This window comes from Bos javanicus, chromosome 24, assembly GCF_032452875.1.
Source record: "Bos javanicus breed banteng chromosome 24, ARS-OSU_banteng_1.0, whole genome shotgun sequence".
Taxonomy (NCBI): Eukaryota; Metazoa; Chordata; class Mammalia; order Artiodactyla; family Bovidae; genus Bos; species Bos javanicus.
Window position 1 is genome coordinate 41,167,875 of NC_083891.1, and position 16,295 is coordinate 41,184,169.

Genomic DNA, 16,295 nt, shown 5'->3' on the forward strand with positions numbered 1-16,295 from the left:
TTCATGTTGATCCCAGAGTGGAGTGGAGATGGGAGATGAAGGGCAGGGGAATGGAAAAAACCAAACCGATGTGTATTTGAAATAGCGCACAGGTTTTATCTTTAGAATCATGAGTCACGTAGTTCCAAGATTGGTGTGGCGGGACAGCATTTTAAGGACATTTGCGGGTGTGTTATGATTCCCGGGCAATTCATAGGGATGAGCCCCCTGAAGTTTGTTCTTTGCAGGCAATGTCTGACTCATCTTACTGCCTAGCTTGTGTCTTAGGGACACAAGTTCAGGTCAGCGTTTGGTTTGTATCTAGGGTTTGATTACCTGCAGAGACGGCGTCATTTATGATGAGGATTCTGTAAGGAAAGATTGGGAGTGGGGTAAATGCTGAGAGGCTGCGATGACTAAGCCGTGCTCGTTTTTGGTTTCCGGATCCACGAGACCTGAACAGACATCTGGTGGTGCTGTCTCGTGTGAGAATTTCCGGAGTCCCTGGGCTGTATTGCACACGTGTTTCCGGAAGTCTACAGGTGACTGCAGAAAGTTCACAGTACTGCAGGGCAGGGGTGGATGGGCGACTCCGCCCTGTCCCATAGACCTGGCTTCTCAGTGCCCTCTGTCTGGCTTGTGTAGGATGAGTTGGATGAACTCCGAGCGGAAATGGAAGAGATGAGAGACAGTTACTTGGAGGAGGAGGTTTACCAGCTGCAGGAGCTGCGGCGGGAGCTGGACCGTGCCAACAAGAACTGCCGAATCCTACAGTACCGCCTCCGGAAGGCCGAGCAGAAGAGGCTGAAGGTGGCGGAGACCGGGCAGGTGGACGGGGAGCTTATCCGGAGTCTGGAGCAGGACCTGAAGGTGAGCACACGGTGGACAGTGGGCGGGACTTGCCTTCCCCAGAGAAGCTGGGGGGCCTTTCCATACAATTTCACAAGTTTGCCTCGAAGGTGTCTTAGAGATCCAGTTTAGGTCAGCGTTTGGTTTGAATCTAAAGTTTGATTGCCTACAGAGATGGCATCATTTATGATGATGATTCTGTAAGGAAAGATTGGGAGCAGGGTAAATGCTGAGAAGGCTGTAAGACCTGAAGTGCAGCCCTCAGGATCCACTTACACGTGGTCTTTTTTTTTTTTTTAATTTATTTATTTGGCTGTGATGAACCTTAGTTGTGGCACATGAGATCTTCATACTCTCACATGAGATAATCTTCATAATCTCTTGGGCTTCTCTCGTGGCTCAGCTGGTAAAGAATCCGCCTGCAGTGGAGGAGACCTGGGTTCAATCCCTGAGTGAGGAAGATCCCCGAGACAAGGGAAAGGCTACCCACTCCAGTATTCTGGCCTGGAGAATTCCACTGACTCTATAGTCCGTGGGGTGGCAAAGAGTCAGACATGACTGAGTGACTTTCACTCATTCACTCACATGAAATTTTTAGTTACTGCCCCAGGGCATGTGGGATCTTAGTTTACAGACCAGGCACCCCTGCCAAAAGAATAAATAAATAAATCATAGATCTTCAATTAAAAAAAAATTAATACCTGCCCCCTCTGGTCTGATCATTCTTTAGAAATTGTGCAGAAACTCCTAAAGATCTGGAATGTTTTAAAAAATTGATTCATTATCAATTCAGTTTTAGTCAAAGATCACTTTTAAAAGTTGACCCCAGTCACTTAACATTTTTTGTTATTTCTAGGGTGCAAAAATGCTGAAATTACCGTAACCCAAGTAAGACTTGTAGTAGTGACTTAACTGAAAGAGAAATAGGGTAGCATTTAATTGTTTAAAGTGTCTTTGAGAATCATCAGCAGAAGTGGGAATAAGGTGAAAATACCCCAGACTTTCTTCCATTTGTCCTTTCCACTGAGGCCTCTCTCCTGCCCCAGTTATCAAATCATTTATCTAGAGATGAATTATAAATAATGTCCTTCTTATTATCAGAGTCCCTATGAAATCTCATTTAGCCTTTCATTACAATAACAGGAAAAGAATCTTTGTAACTCAGATTTATAAACCAATAACAAGATGTCATTCAGTGTGATGTAAAGGTGATTTATATTTCTGTTACAAAATCTCCTTAGTTCCTTTTAGAAAGTGAAAATGTTGAGCTGCCTTTATAGCATTTGAATGTTTTATTAGAGTAGGCAATTTAAAACCTGACTATATTAAGTATGTACTGAATACAGAATTATTTTTTTAAGCAAGTAGGGTTCTTTAAAAATTATTTTGAGAAACAGAAATGTTTATTTGATGATCTTTTACAAAATTATTTGTTATTCATTTTATTTATTTATTTTTGGCTGCGCTGGGACTTCTCTGCTGCACGTGGGTTTCTCTCGTTGTGGAGAGCAGAGGCTACTCTTCGATCCAACATGCAGTGTGGGCTTCTCTGGTTGCAGAGTACGTTTCTAGGTGCACAGGCTTCAGTAATTGTAGCACGTGGGCTTGGAAGTTGCAGCTCGCAGGCTCTAGAGCACAGGCTCAGTAGTTGTGGTGCATGGACTTAGTTGCCCCGAGGCATATGGAATCTTCCCGGACCAGGGATTGAACCTATGTCCCCTGCCTTGGCAGGCAAATTCTTAACCAGTGGACCACCAGGTAAGTCCAATGATTATTTTTAATTGATCATTTAAAGCATGTGCTCCTGGGAAGACTTGGCATTCTAAGCAATATTCCAGAAGGAACAGGGCTGTGGCAAAGTGGCCTTTTAATCCAGATGAAAGTCATACTTCCCCTTAATGTGGATTTCATGTTTTAAACTAATACCCCTTCCTTTAAATGTAGGCTTGTTAATATTGCCAGGATCTTTGCTCTTTGGTGTAACACAATATTCCGTAGTGATTCTGCCTCTGAAGTGGTTTGGAGGTGCCCTTAGCACACAGAAGGCTTCCCATCAGATGACTGTGTCTGTGGGTTGATGCAGGTGGCCAAAGATGTATCGGTCCGATTGCACCATGAACTTGAAACCGTGGAGGAAAAGAGAGCTAAAGCGGAAGACGAGAATGAAACTCTCCGACAGCAGATGATCGAAGTGGAGATATCAAAGCAGGCCCTGCAGAACGAGCTGGAGAGACTGAAGGAGGTGAGTCAGGTGGATGGGGGCTTGCCCCTTGCGAACATGGGACTCCCAAGTGTCCTTTTTTTTTTTTTTTAATTAATGTATTTTTATTTTGGTTGCACTGGGTCTTCATTGCTGCGCGTGGGCTTTCTCTAGTTGTGGCGAGCAGGGACTCTTCTCTAGTTGAAGTACACAGGCTTGTCATTGCAGTGGCTTCTCTCGTTGCCAAGCACAGGCTCCAGGCCAGCGAATTTCAATAGTTTCAGCATGCAGGCTCGAGAGCTCCAGTTCAGTAGTTGTGGCACGTGAACTCAGTTGCTCTGTGGCTTCCAAGTGTCCTGGTCTTACTGTGGTTTAAGGCAGGGGACGGCCAGCTACTGTTTGTATGGCCTGGAAACTAAGAATGGTTTTTACATTTTTTATAGAGTTGGGAAAAAAGTATGAAACAAAGCTGAAAAAGCAATGACGATGTGACCGAGGCTGTGTTGCTTGTAAAGCCTGAAATATCTGCTCCCTGACCCTTTACGGAAAAGGCTTGTTGAACCCTGGTCTCAAGCTATTTTTTATAATTTCCATTCCAATGAGCTGGCTGTTAGTTCCCTTTATGGGTCCATGTGGGGTGTATTATTACTAGAATACAAAATTAGGCAGTCTCTTTTTTCTCGAGAGCCTTCTCTTCCAGTGAGCTGGAAAATATGTTATGCTTGTCCATTATCTGTGTCAACAGATGTGGGTGTGTGCTGCCTGTGTCTGTTATGCAGCCAATATGATTTAAATATAGATTTCTTTTACATTTCAGAGAGTGACTGTGTTCTAGCAAAGCGGTCTAGACAATGCATATGTATTTTTTTCATTTGCAACGGTAATGCAAATCCCGTTTTGTTGTTGACATCCAGTATAAGATTAAAGCTGAATGTCCTCTTGGAAAATATCCTGCATATTGATGAAGGTACAAATTGTGGTGAGGGTTTGAGATAATGGCTAAAAAGCCAGCATGTTATGTGCCAACACTTAGCACTTCATGGTTCCTTTGGATTCACTTCATGATTCAGCTGCTAATCCATCTACTGCTCCACCCACACTTCACTCAGACCCTCGACTGGGCCCTGGGGAGGCAGATGCCCTGCCTTCAAGGTGTTTACTGAGCCAACATGTTATGGATTTGTGTAAATTCTGTGTATGTTGCCACTTCCATGAAAACACTGCATGTTCTATTTATTTGTCTTGTCACTGTCCCCCTTTGCGAATGGCCCCTTGGGACTTGGGCTCTATGGACCAGGTTCTGTCTGTCTGGGTCACTGTGGGGGGTTCCCACAAGGGCCTGAATCCCAAGGGTTGTCGGGGACTTTCCGGGTGAGTGGGGGATGCAAGTGAGAGCTTCACAGAGCAGGAGATGGGGAGCCTGGAAGGTTCTGTCCTGCTTAATGACCCTCCTCTGGCTGTGACCACTCGCCTCTACACTTATGCATCCTAATAACTTTTTTTCCCTCTTTTCTTTTTGGTCCGAATTTGCTAGGAGGCAGGCTGTAATGATTTCTTTTCCCGAGATTTCCAGTTTGAGCCTGACCTTGAGGGTACAAAAGAAACTTTGAAGTATATTTTTAAGTTTTATACGCGTGTATGTTTTATGTATGGACTTCCCTAGTAGCTCAGTGATAAAGAATCTGCCTGCCAATATAGGAGATGCAGGTTCAACCCCTGGGTCGGGAAAATCCACTGGAGGAAGAAATGGCAACCCACTCCAGTATTCTTGCCTGGAGAATCCCGTGGACAGAGGAGCCTGATGGGCTACAGTCCAGGGGTTGCAAAAGAATCGGACATGACTTAGTGACTAAACAACAACAATGTTTGTGTATAAATATATAAATTATATATATAAGTAAATATGTGTATTTAAAGCAGGCAGGGATTCTTCTTCCCCAGCTGAAATGGATTTGTGAAGGACCTGACATCAAGTCACAAATAGCTCTCTGGGGAGAGAAATGACCATTGATGGTGGAGGCTCAGGCTGGTCTGAGGAGGGAGTGGGGGGTCAGCGCCTCCCTTTCTTTACGGCTTAAAATTACTCAGAGGGGTCGCTCATCTGGAACACAATCACTGTGCTCTTACCTCCAGAGTGGCAGTCAGAGTGGTGGGGCCGCGTTCTGACACAGAAATGCTCAAGGAGTCCCAAGACTGAGAGTCTGAGGAGGGTCGGGGGCTGGTGGGCTGTTCTGGGTGCAGCAGGGTGCACCAGTTCAGAGGTCGCGAAGACAATGTTCATTGGAACATTCGAGCCGGGGTCTCCGTGAATGGCTGCTTTGTACCAAAGCCAGCATAGACTTAGCCGTAGGTTTTGCTCTAGAGAGAGATAGTGTTTTCTCCGTCTTGAGCCGTGCTGGTGATCGTTCACCCCTGAGGGCTGGTAAATGGATGATGAGCCACATTCTGAGACGGTCCAGGGCGGTTTGTGCATCTCCACCACAGACCTGGGTGCGGATGTGTCTGCACCCCAGCCTCGGAGGACGGTGAGACGGTGGATCTCGGCGGTTGCGGCTTCTCTCTGCAGACCGTGCTTTCAGCGCCTGGGGGACTCCTCCAGGGTGTGTGTCTCCTCGCTCTGCAAACTCACTCTGTGCAGGAACAGACTTGTCCGCTTCGCCCCCTCCTGCACCACACTCTTGTCTTTCCAGCTGTGTTAACGGTGCCACTGTCCTTTAAGTCACCCAGGCTTAATGGCTGGCAATTATCCTTACCCTTCCTGCTCCCCCTGCTGCTCTGAGTTCACGGTCTTAGAAATTCTTTTTCATTGGTATGTGCTACAGGGTTGAACCTTAAAATTATACCAAGTGAAAGAAGCCAGGTGTTGTACGAATACATGTATCAGAAATGTTCAGATAGGTAAATCCATAGATAGCAGATTAGGGGCTGGGGAGGAGGGAGACCGACTGGGGTTTCCTCTTGGGTGATGACAGTGTTTTGGAACTGGGTGGAAGTCGTTTGCACAACGTTGTGAGTGTGCCAAAGGCCACTGGACTGTACACTTTAAGACAGTTCATTTTAACCTCATTTAAACTTTGTGACTTTCTTCTATCCGTCCTTTCACCCATCTCTCCAGTGAATATTTTGAGGGCTGACACTCCAGTCACCACATTCAGGGATGCAGCACTTCTAACTGCCCCTTCTGTTTTACCTTCTGTATCCCCCCAATCCGACAGTTTGCACAGGACTTAAACAGACAAACTTGCCTTGGCACGTTGTCTAGCCCTTTAGCATGACACAGGTCCTTTCCTGCCTGGTCCATCTCGGTTTCCCATCCCAAGGCACTAATCCCTGCAGTGAACTGAAAGGCAGTTGAGAAGGATGAGAAGAGACATGCCCTCTGGGCCTCGAACTCCTAGAGGTGTGTCACTTTCTCCATGGATAGAAGAGATGCTTAAAGAGGCCTGGCAGGATTAACCCTCTGGAATTGTCCCTTCTGGTCAGCCAGCTCATTGACTTCCTGTGTTGTTCACATCCTGTCCATGCACCCAGATTCCCATATACCCCTTCACTTGTGCAAAACTCGAATTTTTTGACCCCCCTTTTGGGTTCATTTCTTCTAGTAGTCTCTCTATGGTGGAATATCTCAAAAAGGTTGAAACGGTTAACCTTAGTGGACTTTCAGCTTTGTAAAGATCGCCCAGGTGCTTTCACTGTATTTCTTTCTACCAGAAAGTTTCTTAAATGCACGCTAGACACAAATAATAACCGGCCAGTTAATTTGCACTTTCAAGAGAGGCAAGTTTTGGATCATAACAGGGAACTAGGGTTGGTGGATGGAGCCACAGGGAACCAACTAGCTGTCAGATAGCTCTTGTGGGACATCCTTCATCACTATTCAGGACATGATATTGATTCTCTGGGTTTGGCTGAGACTCCTTTGTGCCAAATAAATGGTCAGATTTTATAACTGTTTCTGTTTTTAAATTAGTCTATTTTAGTTGCACTGGGTCTTCGTTGCTATGCATGGGCTTTCTCTAGTTGCAGTGAGTGGGGGCTACGCTTTGCTGCACGGACTTCTCATTGGAGTGGCTTCTATTGTGGAGCAGCGGCTCTAGGGCTGGTGGGCTCAGTAGCTGTGGCACATGGGCTTAGTTGCTCTGCAGCGTGTTGAATCTTCCCGGATCAGGGATTGAACCCATGTTCCCTGCCTTGGTAGGCAGACTCCTATCCACTGTACCACCAGGGAAGTCCTTGCAGCTGTTTTGTGAGTGCTAGAGAGGAATATGTATGCTCCAGTTTTGGGATGAAGACTTTGAATCCATTAGATTGAAGACTTTCCAACTTGAACTATACTTACAGCAGAAAGAACATTTTATATCATCACTTAATATACAGATCAAAAGTTTTTACAAAGTAATGCTTATTTTTTGCCATATGGGATATATTCTGGTATTTTCAGTTCTGTTCTGTTTTTTTTTTTAAATGGTATTTGTAAGTTCAAATCCATTACTAGATTGCCACAATTTGGGAAAAAATGTGTATCAGATCACTTGTTAATTGTGTTGTTCAAATTTTCTATATCCTTTACAGTTTTGTCTGTTAAATATCTCTTTAGGATAAAGATGTATTAAAATCACCCATTATAATTTTACATTTAAATTTTCTTCTTATATTCTGTCAAACTTTGATTTATAGATTTTGAATATGAATTCATAAAGATTTAGAACCTTTATTTGGTAATGAATTGTTCCCTTTATCATTTCATAATGACCTCTTTATTCTAATGTCTTGCTTTTTCCTGTTAAGCCTATTTGTCTGCTTTTATCATCCATGCCAAATTTCTTTTAGTTAGTATTTACCTCCTACAGACTTTTCGGTGATTCTCGTCTATTGTTTCCGCACCACTAAGTTTTAGGTGTATTTTTTGTGAATGGACTATAGCTACCTTTTAAAAACTGGAATCTGGGAATCTCTTTTTTCAAAACTTGTGAATTTAATCCAGTTACATTTTTTGTGGCTATTAATGTATTTGAACTTATTTCTGTCATTGTATTTTCTGCTATCTTCCATGCCTTTTCTTTTTTCTATTTTTTTTCTCTTTTTAAAAACATTTTTATTAAAAAGCACTACAGCCAGCTGCAACAAGAGCAGAAAGAAAGGGGAGGGGTTGGTAAGACCCAGGGGACCCCATCCCAGCTGCTCCCAGGGGTTGGAGGGCATGACAGACTAGGGAGGGGCCTGAGTGGTGGCGATGCAGGGAAAGGCTGCCTACCATCTTTTTTTCTATTTTTAATATTGATTTCTCTTTAATTAAATTTGCAATTCTCATGTTCTCTCTCTTGGTTAGGAAACCATACATTACACTTTTGCTGATACTTATATTTTTACCATGCATGTTTGTCTTAATATCCCAAACTAATCACTGTCCATATTCTTTTCCTGAATAATACAAGCATCTTAGAAAGCTTCAACTCCAGTCAACTCCCATCTTTCATACTGTTGTTACCTAGTACCATTCTGGTTTCATCTTTTTAAAATCAGCTGCCCCCCAAGTTGACTAATAACTCATGCTGTTATTTAGATTCATTTACACATTTTCCAACCTGCTATCGTTGCTTCTTGAGTGTTGCTCCTTCTAATTCAGTTTCCTTCTCACTGATCTATTAATATATCTTTTAGTCATTCCTTTTTCAGTAAACGATATTGTCTAATATGCTTTTATTTCATACTCAGTCTTGAAAGCTATTTAATTGGGTATAGAATTCTAACATTTTGAAGGTAATATTTTTATTATCTTTTGACTCTAGTTTGCTATCAAGAGATCTGCTGTCAGATACTCTCATCTTGGTAGATAACCTGTCTTTGCTTCCTGGTTGCTTTTATACTATTCTCTTTGTGTTTGGTATTCTGCAGTTTGAATCAGATGTATCTCGATTTATTTTTATTTGGCTCAACATTCTTTGTCAGTCTGAGTGTGTGGCTTTCATAAAATCTGAAAAATTCTCACTCTTTGAATAGTGTTCTATAATGAAACTGTCTCTTTGAATCATGTTTCTTTCCCATTCTCTGTGTTTCTTCTAGAATTCCTTCCTATTAGTCTTTGTGGGACTTTCTTATGATGGCCATTCTTACTCCATCCTCCATCTTACTCACCTATATATTTTTTAAGGCATTTTTGTCTCTGTGTGGTACATTCTGGATAATTTCTTCACTTCTTATCCAGATTATTAATTCTCTTCTTTACATAATAATTAGTTTTATTCATCCACCAACTTTTCATTTCAGTGAGTTTACATTCCAGAAGTTTAAAAAAGCTTGATCTTTTTCATATATTATCTTTTTCTCATCATCTCATAGTTCTTGGACTTTCCGGGTGGGTCAGTGGAAAAGAATTTGCTTGCAATGCAAGAGATGTGGGAGACGGGAGTTCAGTCCCTGGGTTGGGAAAAATCCCCTGGAGAAGGAAATAGCAACCCACTCCAGTATTCTTGCTTGGAAAATTTCACGGACAGAGGAGCCTACCGCAAAGAGTCAGACACGACCGAGCACACACATACACATGGTTCTTGCTTTAAATCTTCAAACATTTTAAAGTCATAGTCTTTTTCAGTTTGTTCTGTTTGTCTTGAGTTCTTGGTGTTACTAAGTGTTCAGTTTAGATCTGGTGACTGTTACGTGGATTATGAGCCCTTCTGAGTGGGAATTCCATGAAGTTTGTTGCAACGTCCTCCTAGTGAGTTTTAACGTTGATCTTTTTTGGAGGCCTTGGTGGTATCATTGGTCCAAATACAGCTCTTAATTTTGGCCTCATGGATCTGTGTACCAAATGGGTGCGTCAGTTGAACACTGACCTTGCATGTGGCATAGACCATCCCCCCACCATCCAGTGTCTTGAGCAGACGCTTTCTGTCCCCATCTCCGGCTGATTTTTAGTTTCCTTTCAGGAAGGGTGCGTCTCTGCAGTGGGTTGCTTGGGCGCGTTGATCAAAGCCTCTTCTCATGCCCCTGGCCTATTTCTGGTAACTCTCGGCCTCCTCTCCTCCCCCTTAATACACACCCTTGTGCTCATGCTCTGGTTATCCCTTGGGCGTTGTGGACACTGGGGAATCTTCTTTGTGTGTGTGAGTTCAGCTGTGCAAAAATGTTTGCTCGTTACATTTTCTCCAGCATTCTGAGCTGTTTACTGGGGGGCAGGGCTCACGATCGCTCCCTGTGCCGTGTTGCCAAAACAGGATGTGACCCTTCAGGGTTTAGCGGAAGCGCCGGGGTTGCAGCCCTGGGGCCCCAGAACGACCCCATGTGTCCTCCTTCTCCTGACCCATCACTTGTATCCCTGCCTCTTTCTGTGGCTCCCCCGCTGACCTCAGAACCTTTCCTTAGCAATAGCTTCTCCACGTCTTGCCTTCGCCTCACTGTCTTCTCTGGGTGTCTGCTGTAGGCTGAATGTCTGTGGCACCCCCAGACTCAGGGTAAATCCTAATCCCCGATCTGACGCTATGAGGAGGTGGAGCCTTCAGGAGGTGACTGGGTCATGAGAGCAGAGCCCCACCCACTTTCCGAGGATCAGAGTCCTCATCAGAGGGACTTCGTCCGGGGGCCCTCTCCTGTCCGTCATGTGAGGACACAGGGGGACCCGGCTGTCTTAAGAGTCAGAAAGTGGGTCCCCATCAGAACCAAATCTGGCAGCACCTGGATCTTAGATTTCTCATCCTCCAGGACTGTAAGAAATAACGTCTGTTCTCAAAGTTTCCCCCGTTTTTGGTGTTTGTCAGAGCAGCCCGAATAGACTATGACGGTCTTTCTCGTTTTGCTCACCCAGTGGGTGAGGACTTTTCTCTGCGTGTCATAATAAACTCAGGCAGCCATAAAGTCTGAAAACAAAGGTGTACAAACATAATAAATGGTTTTATTGGTCTCATGCTACGCTTTAATGAAATAGCATTGTCTGTAGTTTCAGAGTTCATGGTCCCCCTTGTAAGGGAAAGATGTTCGTGGGTGAGGCTGTGTGAAGCATCTCTGGGCAGAGTCCTTGTGCCAGGGTGCCACCCAGACCCTGGCCGGGCTGTCATCGGCCTCCGTGGCTTCGCTCAGGCCTCAGCCCTGGCCGGTCAGCAGTGGGTGGGAGGAGGAGCAGGCTGTGTGGACGCCTCAGGGAACACGCAGCACCTGCTGTCCTTTGCTGAGTTCGGGGAGAGGATAACAAGCTGAAGAGCAGGACAGGGAGAGCAGTCTGGTGTTCTGAGTGTCCTGCTACCTTAGTAACGCGGTGACATGGGATGAGAGAGAGGAGCAGGGGGAATCAGGTTGTCTGGTTAAGTCTGCTTCCCAAATGTGAGACCTGAGAAGAGCTTGGGGTGCGTGTGTGTGTTAGGGTTAGGGCATGTGTGTGTGTGTGCATGTGTGTGTGTGCATACAGTGTCTGCACAGGGATCTGGGAAACGGTCTTCCTTTGTCCTGCCCACACCCGAGAGCAGGGGTGGGATGGACTAGAGCCCCATCCACAAGGGCACGGGCCCCAAGCGGGGAACGCAGAGTTCAGGGGCTGGAGGGTGAGCAGCAGCAGCAGGCATGAGGAGCTTTGGCAGGAGCCGCTTTGAGGGCTTCAGCTGTAAATGGCACCATTGGTGTCTGGGAAGAAAGGGGGTGTGTGTGCAGTTAAACAACCATAGATAGTGCTAATGGCTGATTCACTGTTGCTGGAAGGGCTGGGTGAGGGCCTGTTGGGGCTTGCTGCTCCCTGGGCCTAGCCGTGGAGCAATTTTTTTGTGGAAACCAGGATGGGAATTAAATTATGGGTTTTCTATGAGGCAAGTGAAGGTCAGTGACCCCCTCACCGGAGTCCTGGCCAGGCTGGACTGACCCAGGCCCCTGACCCAGCAGCTCTCCTCTGTCCTCTGGACCTTAGCTGGAACCTGGCCGCCTCCTGCGCTGTGTATGTGCAAGGAAGAGGCTGGTGGCCAGGTATGTACTGGAAGGAAGCTCTGTGCAGCCCCCAGACCAGGGCACCATTGGGGCAGCCGCTGGAGGAGCAGGGAGTCCATGAGGAAAGGCATCCATGTCTTTCTGACTCATAATGCTTCTTTATAAAGTGAATTTCTGCTTCTGGAAGTATCCATTGCACTGCTTCTCTGCTGAGAAAATTATAGAAAGGAGGGCAGAGTTCACCTTTGACGAGAGAGGGCACGCCCCCTCCCCCTGCACCCCTCCAGGCTGTACCTAAGTCTCGCCTTTACTGGTGACACGGGGCCCCGCCTTGAAGATCCTCCCAGAAGTGCTACCTCCTCCTTGAAGCCTTCCTAGCACCCTTTCTCTGAACTCTTTCCTGAGGCCCTTGAAGATTCTCCTGCAGTTCGTAAGAAATAATTCAGCAAGGTCCCAGGTATCCTTTATCCAGTTCAGACTCTGGTATGATCTTGAAACTAGGGTGTCAGGTTGATTCAGTCAATCTACAGAATGGTTTCAGGTTTCCTGACCATTGGGGTCCCTCATTTGGACCTTTTATGGCCACACCCACTTTCCTCTATGACCATGCCCACTTCTCTCCATAACCACACCCACTTCCCCTCCTGTCCCTACCGCCACCACGCACCCCCGGCACCCACGGTTGGGTCCCCGTTTCCATAGTTTTGTCATTTCAAGACTGTGACATGAATGGAGACACACAGCATGTAACCTCTGAGGATTAGCTTTTTCACTCCGCATCAGTCTCTTGAGGTCACCCAGATTGTGTGCATATCCATGGTCTGTGCCTTTGTATAGCTGCGGGGTGGTCCATGGTGACCATGCATCACAGGGGCTTTAACCAGTCGCTAGTTGAAGGACATCTGGGTTGTTTCTAGTTCGGGGCTGTATGAATACAGTTGCTTGGTTCCTGGGCCATATAGGAGTTGAATATTTCGTTGTTGTTGTTGTTGTTTTAAAGAACGTGCCCAGCTGTTTTTCTATTTTCCAAAGTGGTTGCACGACTTCAAGTTCTCACCAGGGGTGCAGGAGTGCTGCATCCTCATCAGCATTTGGCATCGTCGCTGTTTTGTTTCGTCCATTCTCATAGGTAATACATCATTGTGGCTTTAATGTGCATTTCCCTAGTGGCTAATGACATTGGTAACTTTTCGTGTGATATTCACCATCTTCATGTCCTTTTTGGTGTCTTCATGGTTTTTGCCCATTTTCTAATTCGATTTGCTTGGTTATTTTACTGTGTGTGTGATTTTTTTTTTTTTTTTAAACTGTTGAGTTTTGAGTTCTAGATACTAGCCCTTGGTTGGCTATATGGTTACAAATAATTTTCTTCCACTCAGCCATTTGTCTTTCTTTCAGCAGGGTCTTCCCCAGGGCAAGTGTTTTTAATTTTGATGAAGTTCAATTTATAAATATTTCCTTTTATGGTATCAATTCCAGAGCTCTTTGCCTAGCCCTAGATTCTGAATATTTTCTCCTTGTGTGTTTTTTTTTTTTTTTTTCTGAAAGTGTTACATTTTAATCCATGGTGTCCGTTTTGGGTTCATTTTTGTATAAGGTGTGAGACTCAGGTCAAGGTTTTTTTCTTGTCTCTGAGCCTCCATTGTTTCTGGCACCGTTTCTTGAAAAGGCTGTCTTTGCTCCATTGAATTACTTTGTGCCTCTGTCGGAAATCAGGGGATGTGTGTGTGCAGATCTCTTTCTGGATGTGGTGCTGTTCCCTTGATCTCTGCCCACACAGCCTTGACCACTGAGCGTATAGATCTTGAAAGTGCTTTCTTGGTGGGTGTCCACTCCTCCAACCAGCAGTTTGAAGGTCTTACAGGATCCCTCCATGGCATTTCTGATTTATTGAATATATACGTGTGTCTGCCTGTCCTTGCCTTTGTCAAGCACTCACTAAATATTTGTTGAATGAGTGAAGGTTTTATCACCTTTATCTTTTCCTTGAGAAAAAGCTATGACAGTCTTAAAATCCCTTGGCAAGGAATTTCTGACTGTAAATGAGTACCTCAGGGCAGGGCGTATAGACCTGTGGTTCCACTCGAGGTCAAGTACTTGGACGATGACCGTGGGCCATCTGATCACCTGTTGGGTCAGTGATGAGGGACCTTCAGCCTGGCTTGGGGGTCCACCCCTCCCCGTGGTTGTGCCACACCAGTTGTCCCTGTGAGCAGGGGCCTCCTCTCAGCCTGTTTCTTGTGTCCCTGTGGGCATTCAGGTGGCCTTTCAGACTGCAGTGTGTGAGAGCAGTGATGCTGTGCGAGTGGCCATCAGCATCAGGCCACACTCACTCCCCCAGAGAGGTGAGACCCCCGCCCCTCCTCTGCCGTCAGCACAGATTTCCTGGCATGTGGGAGTCTTTCAGAACTTGGAGGGCGGCTGTCTGCTTGTCACTTGCTGTTGATGAAGGGAGTTTGTGAATTTCAGTGAAATGGACACCGTTCACATTTTTCTTAAATAATGCAAATGTAGTGAGAGCACATACTTCTGGATAATTTTAATGCCCCTGGGCAGTTAAGTGCATCCAGTTTGTGCTACAGGAATGAAAAAGTGTAAAAGTTCTCATTGCTCAGTTGTGTCTGACTCTCTGTGGTCCCACGGACTGTAGCCTGCCAGGTTCCTGTGTCCATGAGATTTCCCAGGCAAGAGTACTGGAGTAGGTTGCCATTTCCTTCTCCAGGGGATCTTCCCAGCCCAGGTCTCCTGCATTGCAGGCAGATTCTTTACCATCTGAGCCACAAGGTGCTACAGGAGTAGATAACAAATACTTCTCTTTTTAAAGTTTACTTTTGAGGTGGGGGTCCGTCAAATTTACATGCCGTGTGTGTTGTTAGTGACGTTGTATGACTTGGGCAACTTTTATCCTCAAATGAGGAATCAAGAGTCAGAGAAACAGAAATGCTTAGAGGATGCTGACCGGTTGGTGTGGCTGTTTCTCAAGTATCCTTTCTTGGCATTTCTCTAACTCAAGTGAGAACCATCAAGTGTTGAATGGTATGATTATGAGCCAAAGAAGCCACTTTCATTTTTTTCCCTTTAGTTGTCAGAAATTAGTCAGCATTGAGAAGGCGCCAAGTTATCTGTGTATTTACGCATCTGTGCAGAGTGTCTTCCTGCTGAGCAGTTGATCGCCAGTGTTTGAATCTCTGACTTAGGATGAGCCTCTGAGAAAGGAGTGGGAGGCCTGAGCCCCCAGGGCGCTTCCCCTTGGGTTGGCCAGTTTTTGTGCAGAGAAAAGGCTCGTGTGGGAGGCTTGGCTCTGAGTTTTCCCCCAGCATCACAGATACTCTCCTCTATGACCCACAGCAGAATGGCCGGGATGAGGGAATGTCCAAAACGTGGGAGCACTCATCAGATGGCTGGCACGTGAGCACAGATGCTGTCTGTCTGTAGAGACAGATGGGAGCCGGGCGCCCAGGCAAGGCCGTGTTTGCTCATCAGGCCTGCACTTGTGTGATTGATCTCACCCTGAGGACCTCAAGGAGCCCCAGTCGGTGGTCCTCCCATCACACACGGCCTCTTCTCTTGGGCTGGAGGTCTCTTGGAATTTGAGCAGGGCTGGGAACTGGAGGGAGAAATTATGGGACATTGGGGCACCAGGCAGCCCCACAGGACTGATGCATGAGGCACTGGGAGGGGGGCTGCGAGGAGGCTTGTGAATGTTCCATCCTCTGTGCTTATTCGCAACAGTTCTCTTCCATGAGTGAAACAAAGTCACTTCCAAAAAAATCCTCCATTTATTACTTCCTGTGAATCCTAGTAAACAAGATAGCTTAAAGATATGATTTTATGCAAGACGTGCCTGTCTGTTTTGTTCTAATGCGTGTGTTTCAAACACTTTAATGATGGAGGGCTTTACACGGTTCTCCTGGAACCCTTCTGAAACAGAGACGCCTTCCTTCTGGCCAGCTGAGTCCACGGTCAGGCCGCTCGCTTCCTTTTCAACTTCAAAGTGTCACTGGGATAGTCTTTTGTTTCCAGGGGTTCTCGGGTGTAGGGTTTGGGGATTTGTTTGGATTTATTTTAAACCAGGTTACTCACAGCGTCACTGAGTGCGGGGCCCAGGTGCCACATAACCCCCTGTCGTCTATTACTGTGCGGTCTGCTCAGGGAGGGTCATCAACTGCAGCTCTGCAGTGTTTGAGGGGGACATCCTGTGTCCTGTTGGACATGTAACAGCATCTCTGGCCTCTGCCCACTGGATGCAGTGACAGCTCCCCATTTGTGCCTGTGTCTATGGGCAAAGGCAGGTGTCCTTGGGGTTGGGGGTAGGTCACCCGTAGTTGAGCTCCGGTGGCTTGAAGAGACACCAGATGCACAG

At 45.9% G+C, this 16,295-nt stretch overlaps 1 protein-coding gene across 5 annotated transcripts in view; it reads left to right on the forward strand.

Annotated features, from left to right (window-relative positions):
• Positions 1-16,295, forward strand: part of MTCL1 (microtubule crosslinking factor 1) — a 113,358-nt gene that overhangs the window by 10,854 nt on the left and 86,209 nt on the right. For all 5 annotated transcript variants that reach the window (XM_061399914.1, XM_061399912.1, XM_061399916.1 and 2 more), the window contains exons 2-3: positions 625-849; positions 2,912-3,070. In XM_061399914.1, coding sequence (XP_061255898.1) covers positions 625-849; positions 2,912-3,070 — 384 coding nt within the window. The remainder of the gene's footprint in view (positions 1-624; positions 850-2,911; positions 3,071-16,295) is intronic.